Raw genomic sequence first — 27984 nt, 5'->3', positions numbered from 1 at the left:
AATTACCCACCCCCCCCCCCAACAGAAACACACAATGTATAATGGCCTAGAACCAAAACAGAAAGGAGTATTTCAAGAGGCATGGATGTTGGAGCATTCACGATCTTGATCAGCTTTCCCCTTTTGCACAGACAAGCGTTTGTAGTAATGCTTTTCACTTCGGTATTTTACACCAATTCATTTTGTTCAGTGATTTAAAATATATCTGTGTGAGTACCTGCTCTTTTATTATTACAAAACAAAATAAAAAATAAAAAAAGAAACAAACTAAACCCCACCCCTGACTAGCACATCACTGAAATAACAATACTGGTGTATTAAGTCTGTTTGATCTCAAAAAGTACAAGAAAAATTATCTTTACTATAAGACTGCACTTAAGATCATTAATTACCGATTCAAACTCAATACCTAATAATTTAGGCAAGTATCATTAAAAAAACACAAACTCTTAAGTTGGGTGAAATCCAACAAGAATATATATGCTGAGTGACTAAATGCACTTTGTGCTGCTCCCAACTGTTGTACCACAACAAAGATAGGCTCTTCTCCCATTCATGAAAAGTTCTCATGCAGAGGAACAGGAATTTCCCAGTGGAGGTGAAGTGTTCTCAGAACCATAATGCTTCTCTGTGCGCCGACCCTTTCACATCACCAGAGTCCGGGTGGGGAAGGTGGCCATGTATTTGCGCGCCTGATCTGGCAGAGCCATCTGATCCTCGATCTTCCCGCAGGACGCCGGCTCCCAGGTGTTGTTCAGATGCTGAATCACAAGAGAGAGAGACACACATTTAGTTTGAATGCTGTGTGATTTATCCATAGTCCCAGCCAAAGCTGGGCACGCTCACAATTAACTGTTCCATGAACAGGCAGTGGGATGTTGTCCTGCCCCCTGAGAAATTGAAATCTCAACACAACAGGCAAAAAAATGTCACCCTGACTTCTCAGTTAGTGACCACAGGGGCAGATAGACCAGATGATCTGCAGAGGAGACACCACAGGAGATCCAAACTTTCCTGCTTCTCTCTCAGCCACTGTCTTTTCTATAAGGCCATAGCTACAGCCTTGCCTTTAATCCTTTAGGAACATCTAAACGAGAACGTACTTGGCAGGCCAACTTTATGGTCAACAGAGCACAGACAGGCTACAGTGCACAGTTAAAATATTCAATGTTATGACCATGCACGAATTCCTGCTGAACCTCCAATCTAAAGATGCAGCTGCTCTGTCCCAGAGCTCCCTAAGGGGAGCTGACAAGCTCCACAGCCTGCGCAGCGCTGCCGAGGATTCCCGCGCTCCAAGCTGCTCTCACCTGTGGGCAGCGATCAGCGCCCGCCCTACTGCTCAGCTCCCCTGCCAAAGGAGGAGGGAGCGGGGCCTGACTCTCAGCAGAAACAGCTTTTTAATTATCGTGCAAGCCATTTCACTTCTTGTGGTATTTATGGAGGTTGCAGACACCATTTAGTATAATGCTAGAATGAGATAAACCTATCTGCAGAGGGCTGTGTGTGCTGTTATTTATTTACTCACTACACATGTGAGACATTTCTCATTGCCTTGAGCTATAAACAGCAATGAAATTTCAAAGCTCCTGGAATTTACCAGGATACACACTTTTATTTTTTTCTATTGAACTCTCTCACTTAGCCAGTGTGTCTGCCTTTCCACACTGAAACTTTCTGTAAGACCTGAATAAAACCTCTATTATCACACAGTTAGCTGTACAAATAGTCTACATTCCAAAAATGCACACAATTGTGCTTATCCTTCCACAAGAGGATCTCAGCACTGCAGAATACTGAGAAGGTGTATGCTCAGGATCCACCAGTAAAGACAAGTCAGGAGAAACCTTTCTCAGTTCTCCATTGCATTTGAAAAGGATCATATTTGCAGCACAATAACTACATTGCTTAAAGAGATGTCCAAAGCCTTGCCAACCTCTAGGACAGTGGATGAATCATAATTAGTGGACTGTAAACCATCTGCTAAGAGCAGAACTGTCCTGGCGTGCCTATGGCTCTTTCTGCCAACTTCTAGTTGCTAACTTTGCAAGAGGATCCTTAAATTATTCTTTGGTCTAAATGTTTACAGAATGTTCTTCTGACTGTAAACAGTGTTATCTGAGACATGGATAATAAAAGGCTGGGCAACTATGAAATACAGGTAATTTCATGTAACATGCCCTAGTCAGGGCACCAGTGCAAACATAGGGACCGAGGTTCCTGCCTTGGAGGGCTTGCAGTCTAAAAGGGACAAACCCAGTGAATAACTAAGCAAGTGTGTTAGTCCTCTGCAAACTTCTGCTGGGCTTCCCTAGACATGGCTTTCTCTTCTCTTTGTACGGAAGCTCCAAATGCTGCCTCTTCTCCTGGATGCCATTTTGCAAGCAAAACTGCTGAACTTCAGTAGGAGTTCCCTTTCTGAAGGAGAACCAGGTCAGGCCTCATATCCTTAAGTTTCTGCAGTTTTTGTGGGAAAGCTGCATTTGTGAAGTGAACAGACAAGCCATACACCTCTTCTCTAGAGCTGTGTACCTTGTGCTGTGGCTCAGGCAAGGGCACATGCCAGAAAGCAGGTGTGACACACTTTCTGTGTGCCACAGACCCCCATGCAACACACCACAGCTCCTTTTATGTTTTGGTTAAACAGCTTCCAGCATCACTTTTTCAAAGGCACCTACACAAGCTGGGAACCTACAACTCCCTATTGATCCTCAGTGGGACTCAGGCACCTGTGCATATTTTCCCCTGCTGTTTTAGAGGCATTTGCATGAGAAACCAAATTAATACCTGGTATAAAGCCATTGGTTTTACTTAGAAGTTGGAGTTGTTCTGTATACCTCAAAAGCACCTGATAGCTGCCATATATCCATAATTTCCAAGGACAGAAATATGTGTCTAATCACTATTTCCCTGTGATCCCCCAAAGCTTCAATTCACCAGTCTAGAAATAAGAGATCAGCAGTCCCTTAAATAACTGAAAATATGTAAGGAAAAGTCCATTTGCCACAGTATGTCTGTCTATGTATTTCTGGAAACTATAAGTAACTTCAGGTAAGGAGTGTCCCTATTTCATAAATTAGGCTTAATTGTTAGTATCTACACTGAGCTCTTTGTATTAACAGCCATGTGCTTAGTAGAAAAAAAAAAAAATCAGTATCCTGATATCACCAACATCTCAGCAGGCTGCTACATGTCACTCATTCCATGGAAAGCCTGGTCTTCATCTTTACCCTGCTGTCAGTGTGGCAGAAGCTGCTCAGGCAGGCAGTAACCCTCTGCCCTCCCACTGGGCTTGGCTGCCCCGGGGAGCACTGGGCAGCAGACACAGCCAGCACAGGAGGACCAGTTCCACCCCTCACTCCAGCCTGCTTGAAACAGCTTCAGCTTTGCTGTAGGGACAGAAAAGTTTTCATCCATGTATTCTTTTCCCCAGAAAATTACACTATTTACACTTTTTTTTCCTCCCTCCCTATTGTGACAAACTTATAAAAAGAGGCTGACTTTGTATCTTATTGATGATGGTGAGAGCTCTGCTCTAGTGCAGAAAGAAGGATTGGACCCAAAGGAGTGTGTTTTCTGATGCAGCATATTTACTAACACAGCTTTCCATTCTGCCCTGGGGGAGCTCAGATAACATTTAAGTGGGTATTTTTATTAAACATTTTCTGTCTGAAGCCCTGACTCTCATCAGCCAACACAAAACAAAGCACAATGCCTGTGCCTTGCCAGCCCTGTAGCGCAGTGCCAGAGGCACGTGTGAAAGTCATCCTGATGGGAGCAGTTTTCCTTCCCTCCCTGGCAGGGAGTGCTGGGTCCTGCAACCCAGGCAGAGTGCCTTGCAGGGCCTAGTCACACACAGCCATGGCATCTCCTTGTAAAAAGGGTAAAAAAGGATCCCACAATGCCCCCTTCCACACCGGCGTTGCAAGTACTGACAGGGCTCTGTTACAGCACAGTGGCAGTGCCCCACAGACAGCAGTGCCCCACAGATCTATCAGAAGGAAAGAGAGCCAAGGCAGAAGGCTACAGGCATGCAGGAAAACAGCACAGAAACCCCAGCCAGAACACTCCTGTTGCAGAATGCTCATTGCATCCTCCTGACCACATTTACAGGTCTAACTCTGCAAACCAATGGATGGAAACAAGATCTTTGTAACCAGAAGCCAGAAGGCCTGACCCATACCTCACCAAAATTAATCCAGTGGATTCATCCAGCCTAAATTCAGTCATCTAAGAGTGAGGTGTTCGTTTTGGCACTTAAATTCCTAGCCAGTGGGAAGTGAAAGTGATTTCCAGAGTAAATTCTTTCCACATACACAATTTTTTCATTGCCTCACAGGGTAGGAGACCAATCTTCATTTTGCTGTCAATTAAAAGAATTTAAACCTTTTCAGCCAATACTTCCACTGTATTTTTCTCTTCCAAACACAGCAGTCTCTCTCTCTTTAAGTTAAATCACGACGTGGAGGGGGAGAAGAAAGTATAGTACTACGAGTTCCCATAGGATTAAATTACAGATCCATGGTACAATTCCAGCTATGTCATTCTCCCTGTCCCTTTTCTTTTTCTCTCTTTTTTTTTTTTTTAACCTCAATAATCCTACCAGTACATCCTTCTCCTGGCAGCAAAACTACATTATTTATCCTGTAATATGCCTTCAACTGCCCTCAGGCAAATGTGAACTGTAAACAAACTGTCAAAGCTGTAACTGGGATATCCAGTTAAAGCACCTTAAATAAAAAACTTGGACCATCTAGAGAAAACAGACCAGAGTAAGGGAAGAAAACAATATGGAAAGGTGCTTTTCTAACAGAACTAGTCCTTCTGCTCTTGTAGCCCAGACTGCCTTTTCATGTGCTGTCTCTACAGCTTAAGAAAGTTCCTGTGTTACAACACCTTTTGTGTTAGAAGCCAATGCCAAAACCAAACACTGCTGCAGTCCTGCAGTGCCGAGCTCCCAACCTGATGAAAGTCTAGTAGGAATCCTTGGGCAAAGAACTGTGTTAGAAGACAGATTTTACATCTCTGCTCTGCTGGCAGGCAGCTTCAGCAACCCCAGCAAAGCTAGTGGTGTTACAAACACCACCACTAATTTAGCCAAGCATTGCTAGTATTTAAAAATAATTTTTAAAAAGCTAGTGTATTTAAAATATTTTAAATGCTCAGACTACTAGGTCTCTTATCATGTTTCCCTGCTGCAAAAAGCTGTATTTCTTGCCAGCTTTCCCTTAGATTACATGGTATAGATTGTCTGCAGAATGTGCCACTGAAAAGGCTTGCAACAAAAATGCAGCACTCCTGAAACAGTAAAACAATGCACTAAACAAAACCATCTCCTAGCAGAATACAATAGACAGCATATGAATAACATGGCTTTCTATTCTGTAAGGATGCAGAACTGGCAGGACAGTAAAGACTAATTAAAAACTAAAGTGACCATAAATTACTTTTTTCTCTCATTCGACAAAGACAGACCACTATTTCTACCCCTGCTGCTGGCTTTCCTCTGGGGCACAGCCAGACTTCTAAACTCTGGGGCTTTCCGAGCTACTTAGAAATACAGCTTGCTAAATGTGAAAGAATAAGATGCTCCAGCTTTTTAGCTTCTTTTAGAAGCACAATACCAGAGCTAGAAAGAGCTATTTGATGGCATTTAATCCTGAAGGTCTTGCTCAGGTAAAACTCCTGCTGAAGACGTATGAGCTTTCCAAGTAAGATGAATGGACAAGATATGGAAGTGGGCTAAACATCTGCAACTCATGGTCTTCTCCTCTCCAGTAATCTTTTCTTTTTTCCCCCCCACAGATCAGAATACATTGCTGCTATGTGCCTAATAGTTAAGTTGTCACTTTTCTTCCTGAGAGACCATCACCAGCTCAGGGCAGCTGTAACTTCCAATCTGTTTGCAACTCAAATTGTGCTGACCCGGGAGGAAAACCTGCAATGACTGGCCTGTAACTTTGAACCTTCTCTGGCTCCCTCAGCTGTGGCAAGCGTATCTCCTTCCTGTGCACATCACTCATGGGGACAGAAGGGGCAGCACCAGTGAGAGAAACCTGTGGGGGTACCTTCCCCTGCTGTGCAAATCTCAAACACGGCGTGCTTCCCCCTCTCCCTTCATTAAACAAAGAAAAATATGAGATTTCAGGACCTTCTTGCCCCAAAAAGCCATGGAGGAAAAACAGAGAAAGCCTGCTGTTGTAGGAGACCATGCTGCCTTCCTGGCCATTTTGTCTCACAACCAGCTGCAAATAAAACAACATTTCACTTTTTTAACTGAGAAAATTAAGCTTCATGACAGCTCCAACACTTGAAAAAAGGTTAACCAAGTAACTGTTTTAAAATCCTTTAAACTTACTCTTTGAAGAAAATGGCTACATAAACCGCTGAAAGTCAGGAAATTCGAGCTGAAATGTGTCAGTCTGTGGTTAAAAAAATGGAAAGTGACAGGAGCTAGGGGTTGAAGAACATTCTCTTTAGCTTGCAGGGCTTCTACCTTGTGTTGTTTCCTTTGTTACTGGGGGAAGAAGATATCAAAGCAGTGCTATTTTCTTAAAAGGCTCCATTTCATGGTGTCTTTTGATAGCCTGCAGGGTTAGGTGGAAGGTCTGTGATTTAGCCTACTTTTCTATCTGTTAAAATGTCTATGTTAGGACAGTTTGATTTATGTACCGCTACTGCTATGGAACATAATGTGAAATAAAATTTAACTTTTACATAGGAAGGGCCAGAAACAGAGAGGTTTTTATGTAACCTCTTACAAGGCAAAATTCAAGCACATGCTCAGTACAGATCATCTTTTTGTCTTGGTATTGGAGGATGTTATCTCAAAGTCTTAACCCTTGGAAAAGTTGCTAGTGAGACCAAAATCTCCCTGACATGCAGCTAAGTGACAAAAATATAGGGTGCAAAAATACAGGTTTTAACTAACCCCATGCATGCAAAGCAGAAATATTTAGGATCCATGCAATGGAGAGCAAGTCTACCTCAAGGCAACATGTGGGTTTGGTGAGATATTCCTGTTCCTGCCAGTCTGATAATAATCAATGCACAACCATGAGATTTGTCACATAGGACAGAAGAGCTGGCTGAACCTCCACACCTTACCAGGAAGGCCTTACACAAAACTGCCTTTACATCCAATGTCTTGGGGAAACTTATCAGGGGATTGAATGAGGATAAAGCCCAAATGCCTCTTGGGTCTACAGAGGGTTCTCCTCCCTTTGCTCTATATAACACTGACAGCACCAAATTCCAGTGAGTTTGGAGCTAACTGACCTCACATGCCGAATGATGCAACATGCTGTTCCTGCTAAGTGATGGTGAATCATATTGTGCTATCTGATATGGTCATCAGCTGCTATTTACTAAATGGCATATGATCAGTCATGTACCCAAATGCAGTAAAAAATATCATTAGAGATGTGTTTGAACATTTTCTCCTCTTGCCTTTGGAGTTTAACAGTAAAGCAATAAGTAATCAAGGATTTTGATCAGTTTATCCCTAGCCAAATATCTTTGTGTAAATGTAGTGCAAATTATTAAAGCAATGGAAAACTGTGGGCTGGTAAATATACTGCCTCCCTCTTTTCCAAGTTCAAATTTAAAAGAAAATGGAATTTTAGGAACCAAACATATTAAAACAAACCCCTAAGTTTAGTGCTGTCTTTGTTTCTCTCTTCCCTTTCCATGCACAGATCCCAAGGCACAGAGATTGCTGTAATTCTTTCTTGGACTGAAGTCAATGAGAATTTGCCTAAGTAAGAATAGTTGGATCAGGCCCAAAATATTAACTGCAGCAATGTCAACATATGCAGACACAATTAAATTTCACCCACATGAATTCCCTCATGCTTAATGTCTGCTTTCATGGGATCAGTGGATTTAGTCCAGTTATTTGTTTGTGTCCATGCATGTGCTCATGTAGGAGGGTGAGACACCAAACTCTGAACCAGGCAGGGCAGAAAGCACAGGACAATAATGTGATAAACTCTGGTCATGGACAGAAAGCAAACAGTAAAAACAACAACAAGCACAAAGGCAAACTTTTTCCATGGCTTTGCACCCTTTAGACATGCCATGCCCAAGGCACATGGGCCCATTTACACTGGGGTGGAGGAGGGGAAGCATCAGGGACAGGGCAGCAGCAGTTTCTGGTGTGAAGCAGAGCCAGACTACACATCCCTTCGGAGCTGCACACAGCCACACTGCTCCCCTCTGACATGAAGCCGAGCAGCTTTACCATTCCTTTTAACCACCACACCAAGTCCCAGCCAGAGAGTGCAGCCATTGGCAGACAATACTGCATTGTTAGAAAAAGTCTGCATTTCATTCTGAAAAAGCTGTCTGTGCCACCATCACAGAAACCCCAAGCCTCATTCTTCATTTAAGATTACATTTCAGCTGAAAAGCTCAATGTTCCACCAGCAGAGAGAACAATTTTACCTTCGTACTAGTACACCAAGAAGCTGCCTACTAACTATTCATTTTGGGGCTTTTTACAACTACTTTTTCTTTCAGTTCAACACACTTTAAACACTGAGAGGAGTTAGGAAGCCCTTTTTAACTCAGTTCCTACTTAAGAAAAGGTCCTCTTTATCCAAACAATGAGCATACCTGACTTTTAACATGGTTTTCCTGAGCAAGGACTGAAGAATTGAATCCAGAATGATCCACAAATTGACTCGTGTAAACTTCCTGAACAAAATCAGCATGAGCGAGGACAGAAGGTTAAACAAGCCCTTTCGGTTATAGCAGCTTGTAAAGAAAATATTTTTAGATAGCAGGAAACATAACACCAGTACACCAAAGATCAAAAGATCCTATTTTACAGACCTCTCAGATCCTTCTCTTTTATTACAGCCAGAGTGCAGGCAACTACCACTAACAGGACAACACACAGCCCATGCTGTTAGCTACCTGAAAATCTTGTCCTAAATATATGAAGGAGCCAGAGTCTGGCTGTTGGGACACAGCAGGGCTGAGCTCTTGGGGACCAGCAGCGTCCTCCCACACACCCACCAGGGAGCTCCAGCAAAGTTGGAGACCCAGGCTCCTTGGCCATGAGGTGGATCTGAGTTCAGCCCCTATATACTGCCCTAGATCAGGGGCAGTGGACCTGCAAACCCTTCTCTTGGCTGTCTACCACAGTGCAGCCAAGAAACACGGCTCATGAGGGACCAGCAGATAAACAATATTGAGTCTTTGGCCCCCACAGACACCCCCACGCCAAGGGGAGTCCTAGTCCCTGCTCTCCAAAGCTGTTTTTCATCAAATGATTCTGCAGCACAAAATACAAGCTTACTCCATGGCAAACTGTGCCAAATGGGGATGTGTAAAATTTTACTATCTCCTTTTTTAATGCCTGGCTAGAAATGCCTAATCAAAACCAGCCTTTACTCATTCCTTCCTACTGTAAATAAGCCCTAATGTAAATTCTGGAAAGAGGGAGGAAAGAAAGGATTAGCCACGTGGACTATCTGTCTGAAAGTCAGGAACTATGGAGTTACAATCTCCTTCCTGACAGTGACTCACCCTGGGGAATGAGACACTTTCCTTTATTTCTTCCATGTGGAGATGGGCTACAAAATCACTTAGTCATCTATCTTGGAAATACAGAAATTATGTTTTGTTTTCTGAATGACTTGCTGTGGGTTTCACCTAAAGTACACAAGAGCTGCCAAACTGGCTGCTAATGACTTTGGTGGGCTTTGGATCAGCCCCTGTGCAGCAGCTCTGTTTTAAGTACAGCAAATGTCTGTGTTTGGTAACACTTGGCAAAAGCACAGACACACAAACCCCAGCCTCACATGTGACTGACATTACAACAATTACACATTTAGCCCTCACTGGGGAAAGGCCATCCTGGTGCTGGGCTGAATGGGCAGCACTGGCCACACCTGCGCCAGCCAGGCAGTGCTGGAGCCTCTCCTCTCACCCCAAGGCCAGTCACAAGCTCTGGCCACCACCAACACACTACTAAAATCTCCAAAACAGCAGTGCCACCAACAAGAAGCCTATAGTCTTTGGTCCTAGGTAGGACCAAAGCCTACATCCTTTGGTCCATGTTAATTCTCAGTCCTACCAATTCCACACTGCACCCAGCTGAGTTACAACACCCCACACACAGGGCTGGGCCCTGTTTGGCTTCCTGGCTCTGCTGCAGCCACTGTGCCCTCCTGCTCCACAGGCAAAGGGAGACCCTCAGCCACATTCATCTGAACATTTCATTCTTCCATACCCAAAATCAGCCTGTGAGAAATCAATATAATATATATATATAATATATATATATATATATATGGATTCATATATGTATTTTTATATACTTTTATCAAAGAATAATTACCTGTAGAGGACTAGCTAGTGGCCTGTTTCTAGGTACTGCAACTGTTTTGTGAAAACTGTCATCATCTTCAGACACAGGCATCTTTAAAATGGAACTGGTAAGAAGATTCTGAACAGAAAAAGAAAAAAGAAAAAGGTTTTCAGCAACTCATGAGAACAACCTGAATTGGAATGCATTGTAAGCAAACTCAGGCTGAGTGCAGAAGTTGCTACACTGGGCACAGCCACAGATGAGGAGCAGACCTCAGCCTGGTGTCCCTGGGACTTGGCTTTGCAGGAGCATTGCCCTGTGCAAAGGTCTTCCATCCAGTGAAAATCCAAGTTCAAGAGTAAGAGTAACACTGAATAGTCCATAAGCCCTGGCAATGCAAAGGGAACTGTGCTCATGCAAGGTCTCCTTTGCAAAAACCAAGAGAGATTGTCTCTCTCTCTTTCACCAGTTTTTAACTCCATGATCTCGTCAGTAATTTCTGCACACAGGTGCAGGCATCCTTCAAGTGCATGCCCTCCAAAGTATGTGGGCTGCAAAATGACTGCAACTTCTGAAACCTTCTATAGGCATCAGAGTGATAATTAAGAGTAGCATTTTGCTTTTTATGCTTAGTACAGGAAAATGACACAGAAATAAGAAATAAAACCTTCTTGTGAAGAAAATCAGAAAAAATATTCTCTTTCACTTGCATTTAAGAATCGAACAGGGATGTAAAACAAAGAATTCCTTTGATGGTGTGAAAACTTACTGGCACATCTTCCATAGCAGACCCAGGTGTAAAGAGCTGAGTGTTCAGGTTTTCTCCTTCCCAGTGATTTGAGCAAAAAAAATTTCCAGCTTTATCTGTTGGGGACTCCACCTGAAAGCAGAAAAGGCATGATTCAACCACCACATAACTGACCAGGAGATTTCTGTCAGTTGCTTAACAAATTGAACAAATATTCTTCACAGAGGTGCATAATGCATGTTTACAGTAACATCTTTTACAGCAGCCTTGCTCTTTGCAGAAGAAAAAAGTTCAAGGTTCTCCAAAAAAATCCCCATCTAATAAAACTTTGAATACTTGCACTCAGTGCTCTGTCAGTATTCAGGAGTTTAATCCCCTAGAAAGGTTTGAGAATAAATGTATTTTTAGAACTTTAGTGACAAAGTAATATAATGCAATGTCCTCAAATGTTCAGGTTTCTAAGTCACTCCATGGAGTTTGGTCCCCATGGGGTTCTTCTATACTTTTCACCAATATTTGAAAGATTCAATCCAAATTCATGTCTAATTTTTCTTTTCTTTTTAAGTTTCAAACGAAAACTGCATTAGAACGGCCCAAGCAAACCCCTGCTGAAAACAGCAGAAAGACTTCTATGGAAATCAATGGGAGATGAATTACACATGCCTAGTGTACTATATGGAACCGACACTAAGATCTTGGGGCTCACATGAAAGAAAAACAGACACAGCTATTTAATAGAAAAGGCATTGCTATAAGTTTCTCAGCAAAGAGTTCTGAATTAAATTGCCTCAGGTAAGTTTGAGATTTACCTCTTGTTTGATTTTCTTCAGCAAAGGGGGTCCACTTTCATGTAGCCCAGCAACTATTGCAGATTCCTCCGACTCCTGCTTGATAACGTCCTGCAGATCTTCTACAAGATGAGTTGGAGTTTGAGGCTGAAAGAAAGAAAGAAACATTATATCCAAGTCCCAGAACATCCCTCTGCACTAATATCAAAGCAACTTTTATCATTGTTTCCTTCTTACCAGCATCTTCAAAGGACCGTATTTGATTTCCTGAGCTGCAAGTGCGTTTTTGAATGGAGTGGGTGTTCTTGGAGAGCTTTCTAATATCGACCTCTTGATTGCTGGAGTCCTGAAACTTTAAAAAGAAGGAGAGGAACTTTAAAGGAAGATGCTTGGAAATACTAGCTCTTTACAGAAATGCATGCATAGAGGCAGTATTGTTGTAAGACTTTGGAAAATATTTCCCTATCATCCTATAATCCCTTTTGCTTTTACAGCAGAACATCTCTTTGACTGTAATAAGGTGTAATGGCTTTATTTTAAAAACTGGTGAACGTATATGCATGGCTTAATAACCTACCCCAATAGTAATAAAATGGAACTTTTACTCCTAACTAAGAAAAATCTGAATGTGTGAGCAAACAACCCTGCAGGAAGCAGAGAATCATAGAATGCTTTAGGCTAGAACAGTCCTTAAAGATCATCTAGTTCCAAACACCCTGCCACAGCCAGGCACACCTTCCATGAGATCAAGTTACCCAGGGCTTCATCCATGGATAGGCCATTCACTTTTCTGGCCAGCCTGCTCCAGTGCCTCACCACCCTCTCAGTGAAGAACTCTTTTCCTGTATGTAACTTAAACCCACCCTCTCACAGCCCAAAGCATACAAAGCTGACCCAGCACGTTGGTTGCATGCAGATGTGAAGACGTGGCCCCTTGGGAGTTCAATAAGACAAGAGACTTACACATGGTTTTCCTTCTGAGCTTTGAAAGCCTGGTCCCTGTGGAACGGGGAGGTAACTGCCATCTTATGGCCACACACCGGCGTGGAGGTAAGTGCAGGGTTCTCCAGGTTCAAGTTTTCGTGAGTGGATGAGGTGTTTAGGAACTGCACGTGTTGAAGAAAGAAAAAATTAACAGAAACATCCAGATTACATGGCTGAACTCTTAAGCTGATGTTATTCAACAAAAGAAAAATAAATTATTTTCTTGTGATTGACACAAGTCACGTTCCTGACCCTATGATACGAGTAGCGGTATGTGGGTTACCTGACTACATTGTGAAAAAATACTCAATGGTTTGGCTCAGGAAGCTTGAGAGGGAAATTCTAAAGGAAATGACACTCAGTTCCAATGAGAAAATCTTTCCACCACTTTCAGAGCCTGATTTGGATTTTCTCCAAATAAATTTTAATTGAGACCTGTGTGCCCAAGAAACTGGGTGAAAATGAGCAAGGCATATTTAAAAACAAACCCACGGGAAACAGAGTTAAATTCCACAAATATTTATACAGGGCATCTAGGAGCTTTTAGGGCAGTGAAAGTGTTGATGACAGGAAAATAAATTTCCTATCATCTCTCTCAAAAGAAAGTACTTCCTTTTCAGAGTATAAAATGAAAGCTGGCACCTGTGACGGATGCGTGGAATACTTTGGAATGGAAACAGCTGACTGAAAAAGAGGTAGCACTATTTGTTTGGAGAAAATTGCTCTTGCATGTGTTCTTATCATACCTAGTAACCTAAAATATTGTTTCTATTTCTAGTCTACAAATCTGTGAGCATAGTGGTATCCTTTATTCTGACAACAATTCAATGTATTCCCTTCGAGATTCTGTCACTTTATAAAAATGTGGCATGTAAGAAAATCTGGCTTTCACTGGAAAAATGACATATGATTAAAATAGCTAATAGGTAATGGGAAATACAGCAAGAAATCATTACATGAAATCTTTTCCTTCATCAAATAGTGTTTCTTTGACATCAAAGACTAAAGCAAACCAACACACACAAACAAAAAATCCAAAACACTTTTAAATAGTGCTACAGCTGTGAAACAAAGCAACCATCATCGGGAATTTGAACCAGGCCATTTTAACAGGCCATTTTCCTCCTCATTCCTATTCCAACTCTCATGGCTTGGGCAGAGGATGGCAAGTGTGATTTGAATTTTCTGGTTGTTGTCAGTTTGTCTCACAACCTGAATGCTATTTAAATGTAGTTTGGGGTTTTCTAGGTCAATGAATCATACTGTAAGTGGACAGAGATGGAAAGTATCACAGATGATCAGAAATGTTAAACTCTAGTAGCTCGAGTTAGCAGCAAGAATAAAGCAAGGGGTCACACTCCCCTACAAAAAAGATTCAAAAAGGAAAAAAACCAAAACAAAAAAAACCATGCCCCACAGCTGAATTTAAAAGTCAAAAATCAACAGTTAGCTTGCTGATTAACTAAACTCAGCAGTGAGCACTAGGAGCAGTGAGAAGATTCAAACACGGAGTGAAATCAACAAGCACAACGGTAATTAGTCATTTGTTCCAAAGGATTAGTTTCTAAATTGTTAAGGCTGGGGTGACTTTTGAGAATTAGTAACATCTGTGCAGAAGTCTTGATCTACCTGCGAGGGAGAGAAGGGCAGGCTTTTGACAGGGGAGCGCTTAGGAGGAGTTGAGCTGCTGGCATCAGCTCGGACCAAGGCGCTACCGTGGCCACTGGCTGAGGGGCCGCAGTGCTCTCTCCTTTTGCGAAGAAGGAGCCACGGAGCCACGCTGCCCTGGGAGGCACATAAGGTCTTTGGTGAGCCAAGAGAGCCCTGACTCGACATGACTTTGCTCAAATTTGTGGTGGGCTGTCCTTGCGGTCTGCAAGCACTGGCCCCTCTCTGCTGAAGCTGTGCGGCTTTGCCTGGGGGAGCTCTGCTAGCCGGAGTGTCTGTGTCTTCACAGAATTCAAAAGTGCTGAGATCACCCCATGATGAAGGATCCTGAAACAACGTGGGAGGCACGGAGCTATAAGACAGTGCATAGTGCCACCTCATGAAAATACAGCGCTAGGATATGTTTGTAACCAACAACAACAACAAAGTCTTCCCCAGTTCAATTCAGCCTGACCCTGCTCATGGGAGCAGCAACACTGTGAACACAATTTGTGTTTTCAATACATACCTTGATCTTATCAAACTGTCTGACATCCTAGTAGTGTTGCTGGCAACAGTCCCTAACAAATGAGTCAAATTATGTCCTTACTATTTGCTTGCACAGTGTTTTCTGCTTGGTATGATGATGGTGACTTTTGTTACAAAAAAATGTGTGCTGTAGACCAAGGCTGGCCTCCTCCTAACATGCAATGCTGCTCTGGATGTGCTGAAAGGGAAATGATACCGAATGAAGCAGACACCTCTGCTTCTGAAGGAGGTTGCCACCAACAAACGTAATTCAATGTGCTACTTTACATGTAGCATCCAAGAGACTACAATGACAACAGGTCCATGTCAATGTCAGTTAGATACTTGACATTTAAATGTGTGCTTACCGTCCTTCACATATACCAGGACAAGTCCCTTAAACTTTGAAAAGCAGCTATTGAGGCTGTAACTAAAAATTCTAGATGATGATGCAGCTACATGAGTGGCCACACCCAAACCTACGGCATGTGTCACTTCAAATACCAGTAAATATGATCGCATTGTTTAAAATTTTTCATGGTATCTCTGACTGTATTTTAAGGAGACTTAAAATTGAGAGATTGTTTCAAGCTCCTACTGTGCACCTTGCTGAAACTCACACTCTCATTTCCAAGATGTAGCAGGAAAGGGAGACACCCAAAAAAAGCATACGCATCCATGCTTGAGGGCTTCATTTACAAGCAGCTGCATTTTGTCATGTCAGAAGATAAGTTTCAGATCCTGAAGCAACTCGAAGTTACTCGGGGAAAAAATCAACAATCACATTTAGGACAATCCCAGCTCCTCACCCCTTACTCCTTGACCACGCACAAATGCACCTGAGGCGGTGAGTCTACTTACGGAGTCTATTAACTGGAGTGTTTCAGCAAATTCTAAGAGATTCTTAACATTGTCCAGGATGTTGCTCTGGTGAACAATCATGCACCGGGCAGGGGATGCACTTTCCTCAGGTAAGCAACCGTGATCCACCGGTGGAGATGGAGTACAGTGGTGATGCTCCCCCAAACAGGAAACAGGTGCACTGTCACCACTGGTCCTGGTACTGTCAGCAATTGTGGTGCTGTGCCAGCCGGGGTAGTTTGATGTGTGGTTCTGTGTCTAAAGGAAGAAGAAGGCAAAAAAAAAAGAAGAAGAGGGAGGGGGGAAAGGCAGAAGGAACTTAGCAATGAAATTGCACAAGGTGTCAGATGCCACTGGAGGAAAGATAAAAGTAGTTGCATCATCATCTAAAAGCTTATGCCTATGAAACAATTGTCAAGATGTTTCCTTTCATCAGTGCAAGATCTTGTTTTAAGTAATACTGGCATTGTATTTGTTATCCCAAAGTTACCTCACAATTTACTTCCAGGATTATAGGCATATGTCATTACTAGCACATAATCAATTCATACTTTGTTACTCCAAGTGCTCAAAAAGTGTCTGCAAGTCCTTTTCTGTAAGAAGCAAGAAATGGCAGGATTTCCCTACTGAGTGCTCAGCACTGTAGGAGGCTAAAAGTTTTTAGAGTTAGAGTTGCTTTTGTCTGCTTATCTCCTTTTCTTCTGCTATCCCTGTCTAATGCTACAGCTTACACCAATGCAATGAAGAGGCTGTCAAATCAACGTGGTTAGGAAAGCAGAAGAACAAATTAACAGAAGTTTCTTTCCAGTGTGATCATGCAACAGAAGAAATTGCAAAACATCAACTAAAGTTAAAAAGTGGCCAAACTAACGTATCATGCATGCAGTTCTTTTGCTAATCATTTAAATATTGCCCAAAAAAAAAAAAAGAAGATTCTGCTGGCTATCACCTATCTTCAAAAATGATTTTGGGATTCTTGGCTTTGGCGACGGTGTTAAGTAGTTACACAAGGGCTTCCACGCATTAACATCCAATGGCATATACAACCAAGTATGAGAATTCAGTAATAGCCAGCACTTGCTCCACACATGCAGTTATGAAGAATCTAACATTATTCAGAGGAGTAAAACAAATTCTCAAACATGCACCAAGTCTGAAGCTTACGAAGTATATAAAACACAGCAGAAGGAAAGAATGCAACAGAGAAGAAAAATCTAATGCACAGGCACTACATTTTCATCACATGAACCATTGCACACTTTCAGAAACACAGATCCTGTTATTGATCAAAGGTCTGTAGGATTTTCAATTTTTGTGCAATCATCACGTTTCCAATATTACATCATGTTACGGAGCCCAATCCTGCTCCCACTTTGCAGAGTAAGATACCTGCAAAATTTTTTGATTTTTTTTCAGCAAAAGAATTTACAAAGCAGATACAGATTACATATGTGCTATGTTTCATCCTTTTAAAACGGAAATATAGAGCCTTGATTAGTACTGAAGGCAGAGGGGGAGTAAAAAGTTAAAAAGACAAGCACTGGGGTAAGGCTGCTATCCCTCCATCCAAGCACACAGTGACAATCTTACTGGTAATGCCTGCTGCCCTTTCAGTTCATTCTCAGTCGACATTAGTAGCAACTCTAATTCCTTTATTCGCTTTTCTTTCTCAGGGTCTTCATCATTATAGTGTCTCTGAAATTAAGAGTTAAGGGAAAAGAAAAGATAAAGGTCTGATAGGATGTAGCAACTAAAATGCTCGTGGTTTGCCGACCTGTGGTTATAACAGCCAAATTAGATTCCAAGATGAAACAAATGTCAATTGTGTTTTCCACCACCAAAGTCTCTGCTGAATTTCAGTATAGACATTTGAAATGGAGAAAGTGAAGGCCATCACACCAGATGTCAACTACTGCATTTAAAATCCACTTCAGAAGGAGCAGTTACTAGCCATGTTAGAACTCCCCGACCTTCCCCATTTTCTCTTTTCACCACATTTAATACATTAAAATGTTTCCTTAATGCATGATGTCTGCATTTTAGTTTATCAAACATTTAAGAAATTGACTCTTGAAATAAGGTTCAAGTTATCTACCTGGATAGCTGCAGCAGCTGGCTGAGGTACATTGACAATATTTACATGCAGTGCGACTGGATACGGGATCTGACCAGGAACCTAGGTCAAAAAGCAAAAATTTATTACTTCCATCATATTATCTGCTTGCATTGCCAATTTGTGTTAAACATACTTTGGTGTTAGGTAGAATATTTGTAGTCTGTTGAGATGAAATAACAAAAAAATAAAAATGTTTACAAGAAAAGTAATCACGTTTTTAGGAATATGACTGCAAGCATTAGAGAGGAAGAAAGAAAATTCATATATGAAATATTTACCCTTCCTGAATGAGAAAAGATGAATAATTTATAGACACATTTGTAAGGATTTTCTAAATTGAAGTGAAAAAGCAAAAGATGCAATTTATTATCATCTAAAACTCTACAATGCAACTGTCTGAAGCAGGAGCCTGTTTCATTATTAATCATTAATAGAAAAGAAATCTGATTAAAAACAATACTTGTTCACTTGGTTCTGACAGGCAACCCACACACAAACAGAATACTACTAAAGAGAATGTGGGAGATTTTGACATGGAACACAGAATTAACCAGATTCAACTGATATTCAAGAAATTTAATATTCCCAACTCTAAGAAATATGTTAACTGCTCCCAAGGCGTTACCCAGTTCCACCACCTGAATGCCACCAGTTTGAAATGTACTTATTTTCACAAAGTCAAAGAAATCCTCATCTGACACCAAACACATCCAAGTCCACCAGGACGAAGGAAACCCTTCGAGCTGAAGGCAGGCCTGGCTGAGCTGCACCCATGTGTCCAAGGAGGCAGCAGCAGCACCCCCTCCCCAGAGCCACGGGCAGGCACTCACGTTCTGAGGCTCGGGGAGGTGGTAGTAGGGGTAGTCGCTGCCCAGCGGGGGCTGGCTGCCCACCGGCAGCTGCGCGGGCGGCGACGCGCTGTGAGCAAAGGCCATCAGGTGGTTGTTCTTCTGAAAGCCAGCAGCTGCTGAGGAGTGGCAGGCTTTGGAGGACTCCTGCAGGTAGCCCTCCTGCTCGACCTTCCGGCGCATGGTGGAGTTCCAGTGGTTCTTGATAGCGTTATCAGTTCTGCAACAGAAATGCAGGCGCTCGAGGAGTTTCAAATAAGAGCATTTCCAATTCAGACAGGTCAAATGGGCAGGGAACTGCTGCCAGCATTTCTGTTTAAACCCTGAGCTCTTCTCTGACCTTCCTCCTATCACTACAGATGCTACTCCCAGCTTCTCAGGAAAGATGCTCAGTATAAAGGTTAGGGAAAAAGAAAAACGGGATACGGTTGTTTACATACTTTTTTACAGCAATCTCTCGTGACTTACATCCTCAAATTGTAAGAAATTACTAATTTCATCTTCACCTCATTCCAATGAAGTGAGGAGACAACAAAGGCTAACTTCCCTTTGAGGCTATCCTAAAGGAATGCCAACATCATCATCTTATCTCTTAATATTTCAGTGGAGTCTTATTGTGTCATTGCTGGAAAGAAAGACTGGAGAACAGCTGTGAACAGACTAACTTCCAAGCAATTTTCCAGCTGGTCACCTAGACAGCAGCAACAACATGCTGTACATACAAACTCAGTAAACAAAACTGCTGGGATTTTTCTTACATGCAGAAAAACTGAGACTGAAATCCTCACATATGTGTGTCAGGAAAAGCAAATTTACCAACTTTGTGAGATTTTTGAGAGTACATTTTAAAACAGCTCTGCTATTTGAAAAACATCACCACTGCATGTTATCATTCAAAGTAGTATCTGTGATGTGTGAAAGCCACAAAAATACTTCCAAGGGCTAATTTCTTTCTTGTTATCTTGTAGAAGGTGAAAGCAGGCCAGGGAATGATTGCTGAAATGGCTATCATGATCTTAGGCTTTATATTTAGGTCTTGAAGATGTTTTATCAAATAGCAGTAAGAAAAGAAGGAAGAGAAACCTCTCCTTTGCTTACATTATTTGCTTGCCCACATTTTGAGTCACTTTTAATCAAGCAAGTAAGACACTGAATCTTTGAGTTCATATACAAGCTATACAAAAGCTTTCAGTGAGACAAGTATTTCCAGGACCAGAGTGTGAGGAAAAAGTTTCTCCTACTTTACACAGGGTTTTTTAACAGGTCAGAATCATCTGGATGATTCAAGAGCAATTACAAAAGTTGAAGAAGCCTTTCTTAAATAATTTTGAATAAACAGACTGGATTTCATGTTGAAGGCATACCCTTAGCTGAATGTAAATTATGTTCCATTTGCAGGCCCTGATCCTTCCCTGTTAAATTGATTTAAATTTTGACAGTCATCACAGGCACAAATAAGACTGCACAGACATTTAGGAAACTCTTATGGTCTTGCTCCACTTACTGGCTTTTTTACCTGTGGCAAACATTAAAAGCCTGAAAAAATAGCACACTGCTGCGTGTACTAACCAACCAGTGAAGTTCCTCACTGAGAAAAAAGCACATTGGTGTGTCACTGGCTTCCCAGGTTTTGATTCCAAATTTTTTTCGATTTATACAGTGCAGCCTGAGGCAACCAAAACAGACTGCTCAGACCTGCAGCTTTTTCCTTTTTTAAGAGCTAAAAGCATATGTCATTACCGTCCAGGCAGCAACTTTGCAATCTCTGCCCATCTGTTTCCCAGCCTCTTGTGTGCCTGGTAAATAATTCTATCTTCCTCTTCTGTCCAGGAGGTTTTCTTCACTTCTGGATTCAAATGGTTGTGCCACCTCTCCCTGCACTGTTTTCCAATCCTTCCCTTCAAATGCTTAGCAATGACAGACCAGCGCTTTGGACCGTATTTCTGCACGAGCTCTATTACCTTCAAAGAAGAACATAAAAACTGCCTGTATTTAATGATGCATGATGAATCAATGACATTTTTTCTGTGGTGAAGCAATATTTTCGACAACATTTCTCAAAACTGCCAAAGTAAAACTAACAGCAATTAAGGTTCCCCACTTCCCATTCATATTTTTACCCGAAAGGAAAAATCTGGTAATAGTTAAGGCATTTCTAGACTGCAACTCCACATTACAGTGTTGTAAAGCAACAGTAATTTATTTTCATAGCAAACTTAGAAAGCACTACACAAATACAATCTGCCTCTGGCCATAATAATGTTGAGACCACCAAAGTTTCCAGTAGTTTTGCCCCAACACTTGAAATCTGCTCGTAAGGCATTAATCAGACAGAAGGAAAAACTGATTACCTACCCTTTGATCCTCCTCTTTAGTCCAGGGACCTTTGATAAGTTCTGGGTTTAGTACCTTCTGCCATCGGTGCTGGCACTGAACATCTGTCCGATTCTAGAGAAATGTGAAATACACAAAGTGGATAATTCTTTAGAAAAGATGATTTAGAGTGAGAATGCTCTTATTCACATACAGTTGTTTTGATGCATTTCACTACCAACTAAGACTACTAAACATCACAGAGTGATACAGTACGCCTGAGAAGAAGGTGGTCAACTATCCATTTGCTCACAGAATAGATAAGGTTTCCATCACTTCTGCATTGAGGACTCCATCACCAAAACTACACAAATTTTATCTTCCCCATCTGCACAATATCTGGCATGCTTTCACATGCAGTATTTCAGCAACAGCCAAACACAAAGAAATTTTCTTCAAAATAATACTTCCAATTTACCAAAGTTATTTTTTTTCAGCTGTGCTGAGACATTTTGTTTCATTGTCACATTGACCATCTACAGTGCAAGTCCCCACCATCCCCCATTTTTGCTTGTTTTTTTCCAACCCTTTCTGAGAAGTGAAAGGAAAAACAAATGCAGAGGTTTCCACAGTAATCTAACTGCATTTCTAAAGTCTCAATTTGTGGAAGTTTTATATCTCCCCTGAAAATGTAACTATAAAGCAACCACTCCCCTTCCCCTTTATTAAGGAAACCCCTTGATAAAGAATTGCTACTAAGCCTGGAAACAGAAACCAATATCCACTTACAGGAAGGAAATTGGCAATGACTTTCCAGTCTTCTGTGCCATTCTGCTCCACAAGCTTCTTCAGCTTCTCATCCTGAATCATAAACCCCCCCAGAGATAATTAATACTGCAATCTTATTATTAAAATTATCCAAATGAATTTTTTTTTTAATTCATTCTTGTAGCTTCTTATGCATCTACTTCTGCTTTCTGAGTGTAAGGGAGGGTATGTAGTCTTTACATGCTTTTAATTCCTAGAGCATAAGATTTTTCTACTCCTTTGGATTTTAGTAGGTTCTTTACTGTGCTGCAGGAGAAATACTGACTTCTGTGCAATTCTTTGACTCACAATATACATTCCCATTTTACTCATCAAAGCACTGTAGCTATTATTCTTGGACTGGATTTACAGGAGGAAATGGGTGATTAGATGCCAAGCATCAGAATAACCTTGAAATTCAGTAACACTCAGGCACTCAGCTACCTGGGCACCTCTGAAAATCACAGCCTTAAGCTTTACATGTCTTGCAAGTAATGGGAGTTCCAGTAACTTGCTCATGGCCTATCCACCTACAATAAATGCACAATAAAACTAACAGCTCCTTTTTGCTCCTGCTCTCTGTGAGGGAGTTTTGCATACCTGTAAATAGCAAAAAATTTGGCCCAATCTTTTTAATGGTAAGGCCAGATATATAGACCCTAAAGACAAAAGAAACCAGTCTTATGTACTGGGAAAGACCAAGATAGAGTAAAACCAACCAGAAATGCCCCAGGAGATAAGAGGAGAAGAGCAGCCCTCTCCTTCCCCAGTTAGCACCTCCCAGTATGCTCCCAGTTCATGCAACAGGACAATGGCCTTTGGACCTCATGGCCATCCTTTCCTCCCTGGCCACATCACAACCACGTCCACCTTTGCAAGGGCAGACTATGATTTAAAATAAATAAATAAAAGCTTGCAAGGGTGACCCGCCACTGTTTTTACATCAATACACATTGTTAGAGAAGAGAAAGTCAAAACATAACTCAAGTACTGTATTAATGTATTCCACAACAAACTCAAACCAGTTAAATAGCAAAAGGAGATCCATCTGGCAGAGGAGTTAGATACCACAATTTCCCCAGAAAGTCAACACAAGGGTGTCACAGCTAATTCTGACCTCGAAAAGCAAAATACATCCTGAACGCTCAGTTTTGGTACTGCTGGATTTCTGTCCCCTCCAGCTTTTACTTTAGTTTCACTTGGAATCATAACAGTTCAATTAAAGTGAAAAATTCCAGTGGTACAGAAGGACTGCAGCAGTTTTTGCCACAGTGGTTTGCTGCTGCAGGACACTGCACACACGCGGGTTCTGGCATAGCAACAGTTTCCAAACAGAAAGAGGAGAGTAGCAACAATGAGGCACTGCTACAGGTGATTTGGAATCTGCTTTGAAACCCCCAACAGGGATTGCACAGAGATTCACACATCACATACTTTAACACACAGCATGGTGGAAATTAAAAAGTTGTGTTTATATGTTTTATTTAAAAGGTAAGAACTATGCTCAAAGTTAAATAAAACACTGAATATAGCTAGTGGGTCAAAAAAGTTGTCCTCAGATATGGGACTGTCACTGAAGTAAGTTTGTATATTAACAATATGGTAAAGAACATGAAGCAATTTGAAGAATGTGATCCATGCTCTCTCTTATCTTTTTACATGCAGGAGAGGAATGAACTTGGATTTACCTCCTCACGGGTCCACCTGGTTTTTCCTAAGTGGCGTTTTCCAGTCTTGGGAAGCAGACCATCATAGTCGTGATCATAGAGCTCAACATCTTCTTCATCATCATCACTACTATATATACTGCAAAAGGAAACACAGCGAGACAGAGTGGAGCATGAGGACTTGAGCTACTTAACTACAAAACACAACCCCCCCCCCCCACTACAATCCTTACAAAGGTTACACAGATAAAAGTTTTAAAACTTGCACAACAAGATTTTGTTCTGCATTCTGTTGTTCTAGTATTCTGAACTGGTTCTGCTGTTTTTGGTATCCACAGATACAGGGAAAGGGCTGGCAACCTTCGTGTTACTGTGCATGTTTAGACCTGCTCCTAATGTTAGATCAGTGGTGAATTACACATTTGGCAAACTTTCAACCAATGAAGGTTTCAAATTAAAATACAATGTTTGGGACAATAAAGACAACTAGAGGCTGTGTCCAGTACACGAGTACATACTTAAGATCTTTAACTCATGCCATACACATTCTGAAAAATATTAGTGTTTTTGTATGTTTAATACAGCAGATTGTTATACTGCTCCAAAATAAAACCGACTGTGTAGCAAAACAAAAAGCTAAACAATAACCTTGTTTGAGAAAATGTTTATGGGCCCTATATGAGAAGGCACAAGGTTTTATAATAAGTAAAGACAGTAAGTGGCAGCATTAACATGCAATAAGCTCTAATATAAAATATGCCCTCCATTTATGGGTTTGGACAGATAAGGACTGAAGACAAGTTTGTTTAATCCTGCAACCAACAAATGAATGACTGAGCCCTTCAGTAGTCTCCATTTCTATAAGTTTATTACCTCTAGTCTATTTCTAAATCCCTCATACTGTTTTTGAAATACCCTGCTCACCTAATTCATGACTAAGGGATTTCCCCAGAGGCTATCTATGGGTATCTACTCCATGACTCTTTTCACAAACAGCACCTTCTCTACCTAGCACCTTCTCTAACTAAATCTAAAAGAGTGTTTTGCAACAAGACATGCCTTTCTGGCGGACAGTATTTTACTTTTAAGGTATGTGCAGCAGTTCTGATACTTCAGCTAAGAGCTGCAAGCCATGAGTGTTAGAAAGGGGTCAGTGTCATTAAGATTAAAAACTGTGATATATCTGATGGTCTGGCATGCTGTGGTATGTTAAAAGTATGACTAAGACATTAAAATAAAGTTATTTTGTAATAAAATTAACAGGAGCTGTTTATGCTGTTAACCAGTTTTCAGGAGATTACTTTCAATTAATTTGCAGTGAGGCACGGTTACTGTTTGTCAAGATGCGAACACCTCCGAAAGGCAAGCTGCTGAACATACATTCTTTAAAAGCACTGGGCTAATCACACCCTACATCTTCCACCCTGTTTTCTAGCCTGTGCCATGAAAGAGCATGCTTACATGCTACATGTAAAAAGTTTTCCACAGCCTGCTGCGGTGCGTGTGTGTGGCCATCCTGCAGCCTCTGCCGGGTGCCCCTGACTCACCCACCCAGCGCATCGCGCCCACGGCGCTGCAGTCCGGCAGCCCCGCCACTCACTCCCTATTCCCCAGACCCCATAAGCACTGGGAGTAAGCCCCGATGGAAGCTCCCGCTCCGCACGCACCCCTCGCTGGCAGCTGGAGCCTCCCGTGCTTGAGCAGAAGCTCCCACGCTCCAGCTGCCACACGCGCGGCTCCGTCCCCAGCCGCCGCTCAGAGCAGATTCACTTTTCTCAGTGACACACAGAGACAGCTGCGTCGCTGCCCATATGCCAAAGGAAGTTTTGTGGCACAGTTTCCAAGTATCATTTTGAAAATGAGTTTTCCGTAGACGGCAAGCAGCAGGTACCCATCCATCGGCGGCGCTTCTTGCGCCGCAGGGAAACGCCGCTCTGCAACAGCAGCACAGCACCAGCGGCCAACACGTTTAAGGACTTCAGTGCGGGGCCAGTTCTGTAACAGGGTTATTTAAATGACTGGGGCCTCGCTGGCACCGCAGAACCGAGCAAACTTCACTGTACTACCTGCGTTCTCCAGCAGGAGAAAAGTGCCCGGGGATTCCGGGACTTTCTTCGGTAGTTTCTTCAGTCAACCTGGCCCTCAGCAATGCTCTAAAACTTTATTTTACACCTCCGGCCGCAGCCCTGAAGCGTCCCCCCAGGCGACTTGGCACGGCACGGCACAGCACGGTGCTCCGCCCGGCCGGGACAGCGGGAGTCTCCCGGCCGCCCATCAGCGCTGCGCTGCTCGCCCAGGCAACCGGCTTGTGCAACGATACACGGGGGAAAAGGCAAAAAAAAAAAAAAGGGAGAGGTAAAAAAAAAAAAAAAAAAGGTAAAAAAAAAAAAAAGGAGGTGTAGAGGAAACGACTCGCTGGTGTTACCGTGATTGAAGGAATTCGGGCACCAGCCCCGCGGGGCAGAGCCCGCGCCCGCTCCGGCCGGCGCCCGCTGGATGAGGCGGACACGGCACCGAGCGGCCCCGGCCTCCAGCCCCGAGCGCGGCCGTGTCCCGGCGGGAGGCGCCCGCGAGGCAGCGGTAGCTGTCCCTCTCTTTCGGGAGACACGGGCCGGGTGATTCACCGCCAGCTCTAGCGACAGCCCCGCTCTGACACTCAGAAGTACAGCCCGGCGCTCGCCCAGCGGCTCTCACCGCCTCCTCCCGCACCGCAAGCCCCCCTTCCTTAGAAAGGGCCCACCAAGCGCCCTGTCCCTCCGGACGGGGCTGGCTCCCGGGAGGCGACAGGCAGCGCTGCGACCTTCTCCCCTGTCACAGCCAGCCAAAGGGGAGGGAGGAGGGGAGGATGCCGGGCTGCAAAGAGAAAAAAGCCTCCACGTGTCCGGCCCGCCGTCCCCAGCTAATTAGACAACAACCCCGTTCTGTGCGCCCGCGCGGCAGCGGGGCCACGAACGCGGCCACGCGGCGCTGCCGCCCCATCCCGTCCGCTCCGCCGCCCCCGGGGCACCGAGGCCCCGGCCCCCGGCGCGGCGTGGCAGGGATCGCCGTGACCCGGGTGCGCGGCAGGCGGGCGGGCGCGGTGACAGCTCCGGCCGAGCGCTCCGTCGGAGCCGCAGCCCCCCGCCCGCGCTGCCGCGCTCCGGCGTGTGCCGAGCGGCTTATACCGGGAAAAAACTAAGCCACTCAGGCCAGAGTCGCGCTTCCAAGGGCGAAAGGGCCGCACGAATAAAGGAAACAAAAAGTCGAGGGAGCGAACCGAGTCCCCGTACCCGCCGCCCACCTGTCGCCTCACCCAGCCGGGAATGAATGAATGAATGGGACGGGACGCGCTACCTGCCGCCGCCGAGCTCGCCAGACATTGTCCCGCCTCGCGGCTGCGGGGCGCGCAGCTCCCTCGGGCTCGGCGCCGGCTCCCGCCGGCGGCGAGCACCGGCCCCCCGCCGGCGTGCAGCGCGGGGCCCGAGCACCCCGGCACCGGCGGCTCCGCGGCGCGTCCCGCCGGGCTGCAGCTCCCCCGGCTCCTCCGGAGGAGGAGAGCGCCCCGGCACCGGGGGCGGAGTACGCCAGGTGCGCGGAGGACGGGGGGCTGAACAACAGAATGCAGAACCGTCCGCCGGGCGAGCCGGCTGCCTGCTGCCGCTTTCCCCCTCTCCCGTCCCGCGCCCCGTGTGACAGGCGCGGAGCGCAGCCGGCCGTCCCCGTCCGCAGACAGCGGGTTACCTGTGCCGGGGTCTCCGGGACATCCTCGTACCGGCCGCTGGGGAAGGAGGACGGGGGAGACCGAGCCCGCGCCCGCCGCCGCGCCCTGCTGCCGGGCTGCGCCTGGGCGCTCCGCCGCCGCGCACGGGAGTGCCGAGGAGCCGCGGGAGGAGGAGGAGGAAACAGGTTGAGATTAAAGAGTAAACTCTGTAAACAGAGATGCCATCAAACAAAGGGCCCTTGGACACTCCCCCTCCCGCCAAATCTGGCGCCCCTGCAGTGCGCAGGCGCCTGGCGGGCCCGTGCCGCGGCGGCGGGGCGCGGGGCGGGCGGACCGGGGCCGCGCGCCCCACGGGGCCCTCGCGCCCCGCCCATCCCGCGCGCCAGCGGCGGGAGCCGCCCGCGCCAGCGCCGCCGCCGCTCCCGCCCCGCGCGCCCCCGACGGCGCGGCCGCAGCCCCCCCCCCCCATGCCCGCACCCCGGGCTGTCGCTCATGGAGCTGTCGGGACGGGGGCAGCCCCTCTCCCCCGGGCACGGCGGGTGGGGAAGGCGAGTCTCCCGCGGGGCGAGAACTCTCGGGCGAGACCCCGCGACCACCCCCGGGCCCCGCAGGTGCCTCCCGCCGACGGGGGGAGGGTGGGCCTTGACGGGTGCACCTGC

General features: G+C 44.4%; 1 protein-coding gene across 4 annotated transcripts; it reads right to left on the bottom strand.

The window, feature by feature from the left end:
• Window positions 1–55: 55 nt before the first annotated feature.
• On the bottom strand, window positions 56–27517 carry MYB (MYB proto-oncogene, transcription factor). 4 transcript variants are annotated; one of them, XM_064706928.1, is made up of 16 exons: window positions 27346–27517; window positions 23647–23764; window positions 21941–22012; window positions 21194–21286; window positions 20579–20799; window positions 18821–19058; window positions 17970–18050; window positions 17465–17569; window positions 15875–16132; window positions 14468–14833; window positions 12818–12960; window positions 12092–12206; window positions 11876–12001; window positions 11088–11198; window positions 10349–10456; window positions 56–761 (listed from the first exon to the last, which is right to left on the bottom strand). In XM_064706928.1, exons 1-16 carry the CDS (start codon window positions 27366–27368, stop codon window positions 645–647), a joined length of 2295 nt encoding a protein of 764 aa, XP_064562998.1. In that variant the 5' UTR covers window positions 27369–27517; the 3' UTR covers window positions 56–644. The 4 variants fall into 4 exon arrangements, with proteins under 4 accessions (XP_064562998.1, XP_064563000.1, XP_064562997.1 ...); XM_064706930.1 differs by lacking the exon at window positions 14468–14833; XM_064706927.1 differs by lacking the exon at window positions 17465–17569 and having other exon boundaries at window positions 27346–27495.
• Window positions 27518–27984: the final 467 nt, after the last annotated feature.

This window comes from Zonotrichia leucophrys, chromosome 3 (assembly GCF_028769735.1).
Source record: "Zonotrichia leucophrys gambelii isolate GWCS_2022_RI chromosome 3, RI_Zleu_2.0, whole genome shotgun sequence".
Lineage (NCBI taxonomy): Eukaryota > Metazoa > Chordata > Aves > Passeriformes > Passerellidae > Zonotrichia > Zonotrichia leucophrys.
Note: the sequence above shows the minus strand (reverse complement) of the source record. Positions and strands in the feature narration are given on the sequence as shown.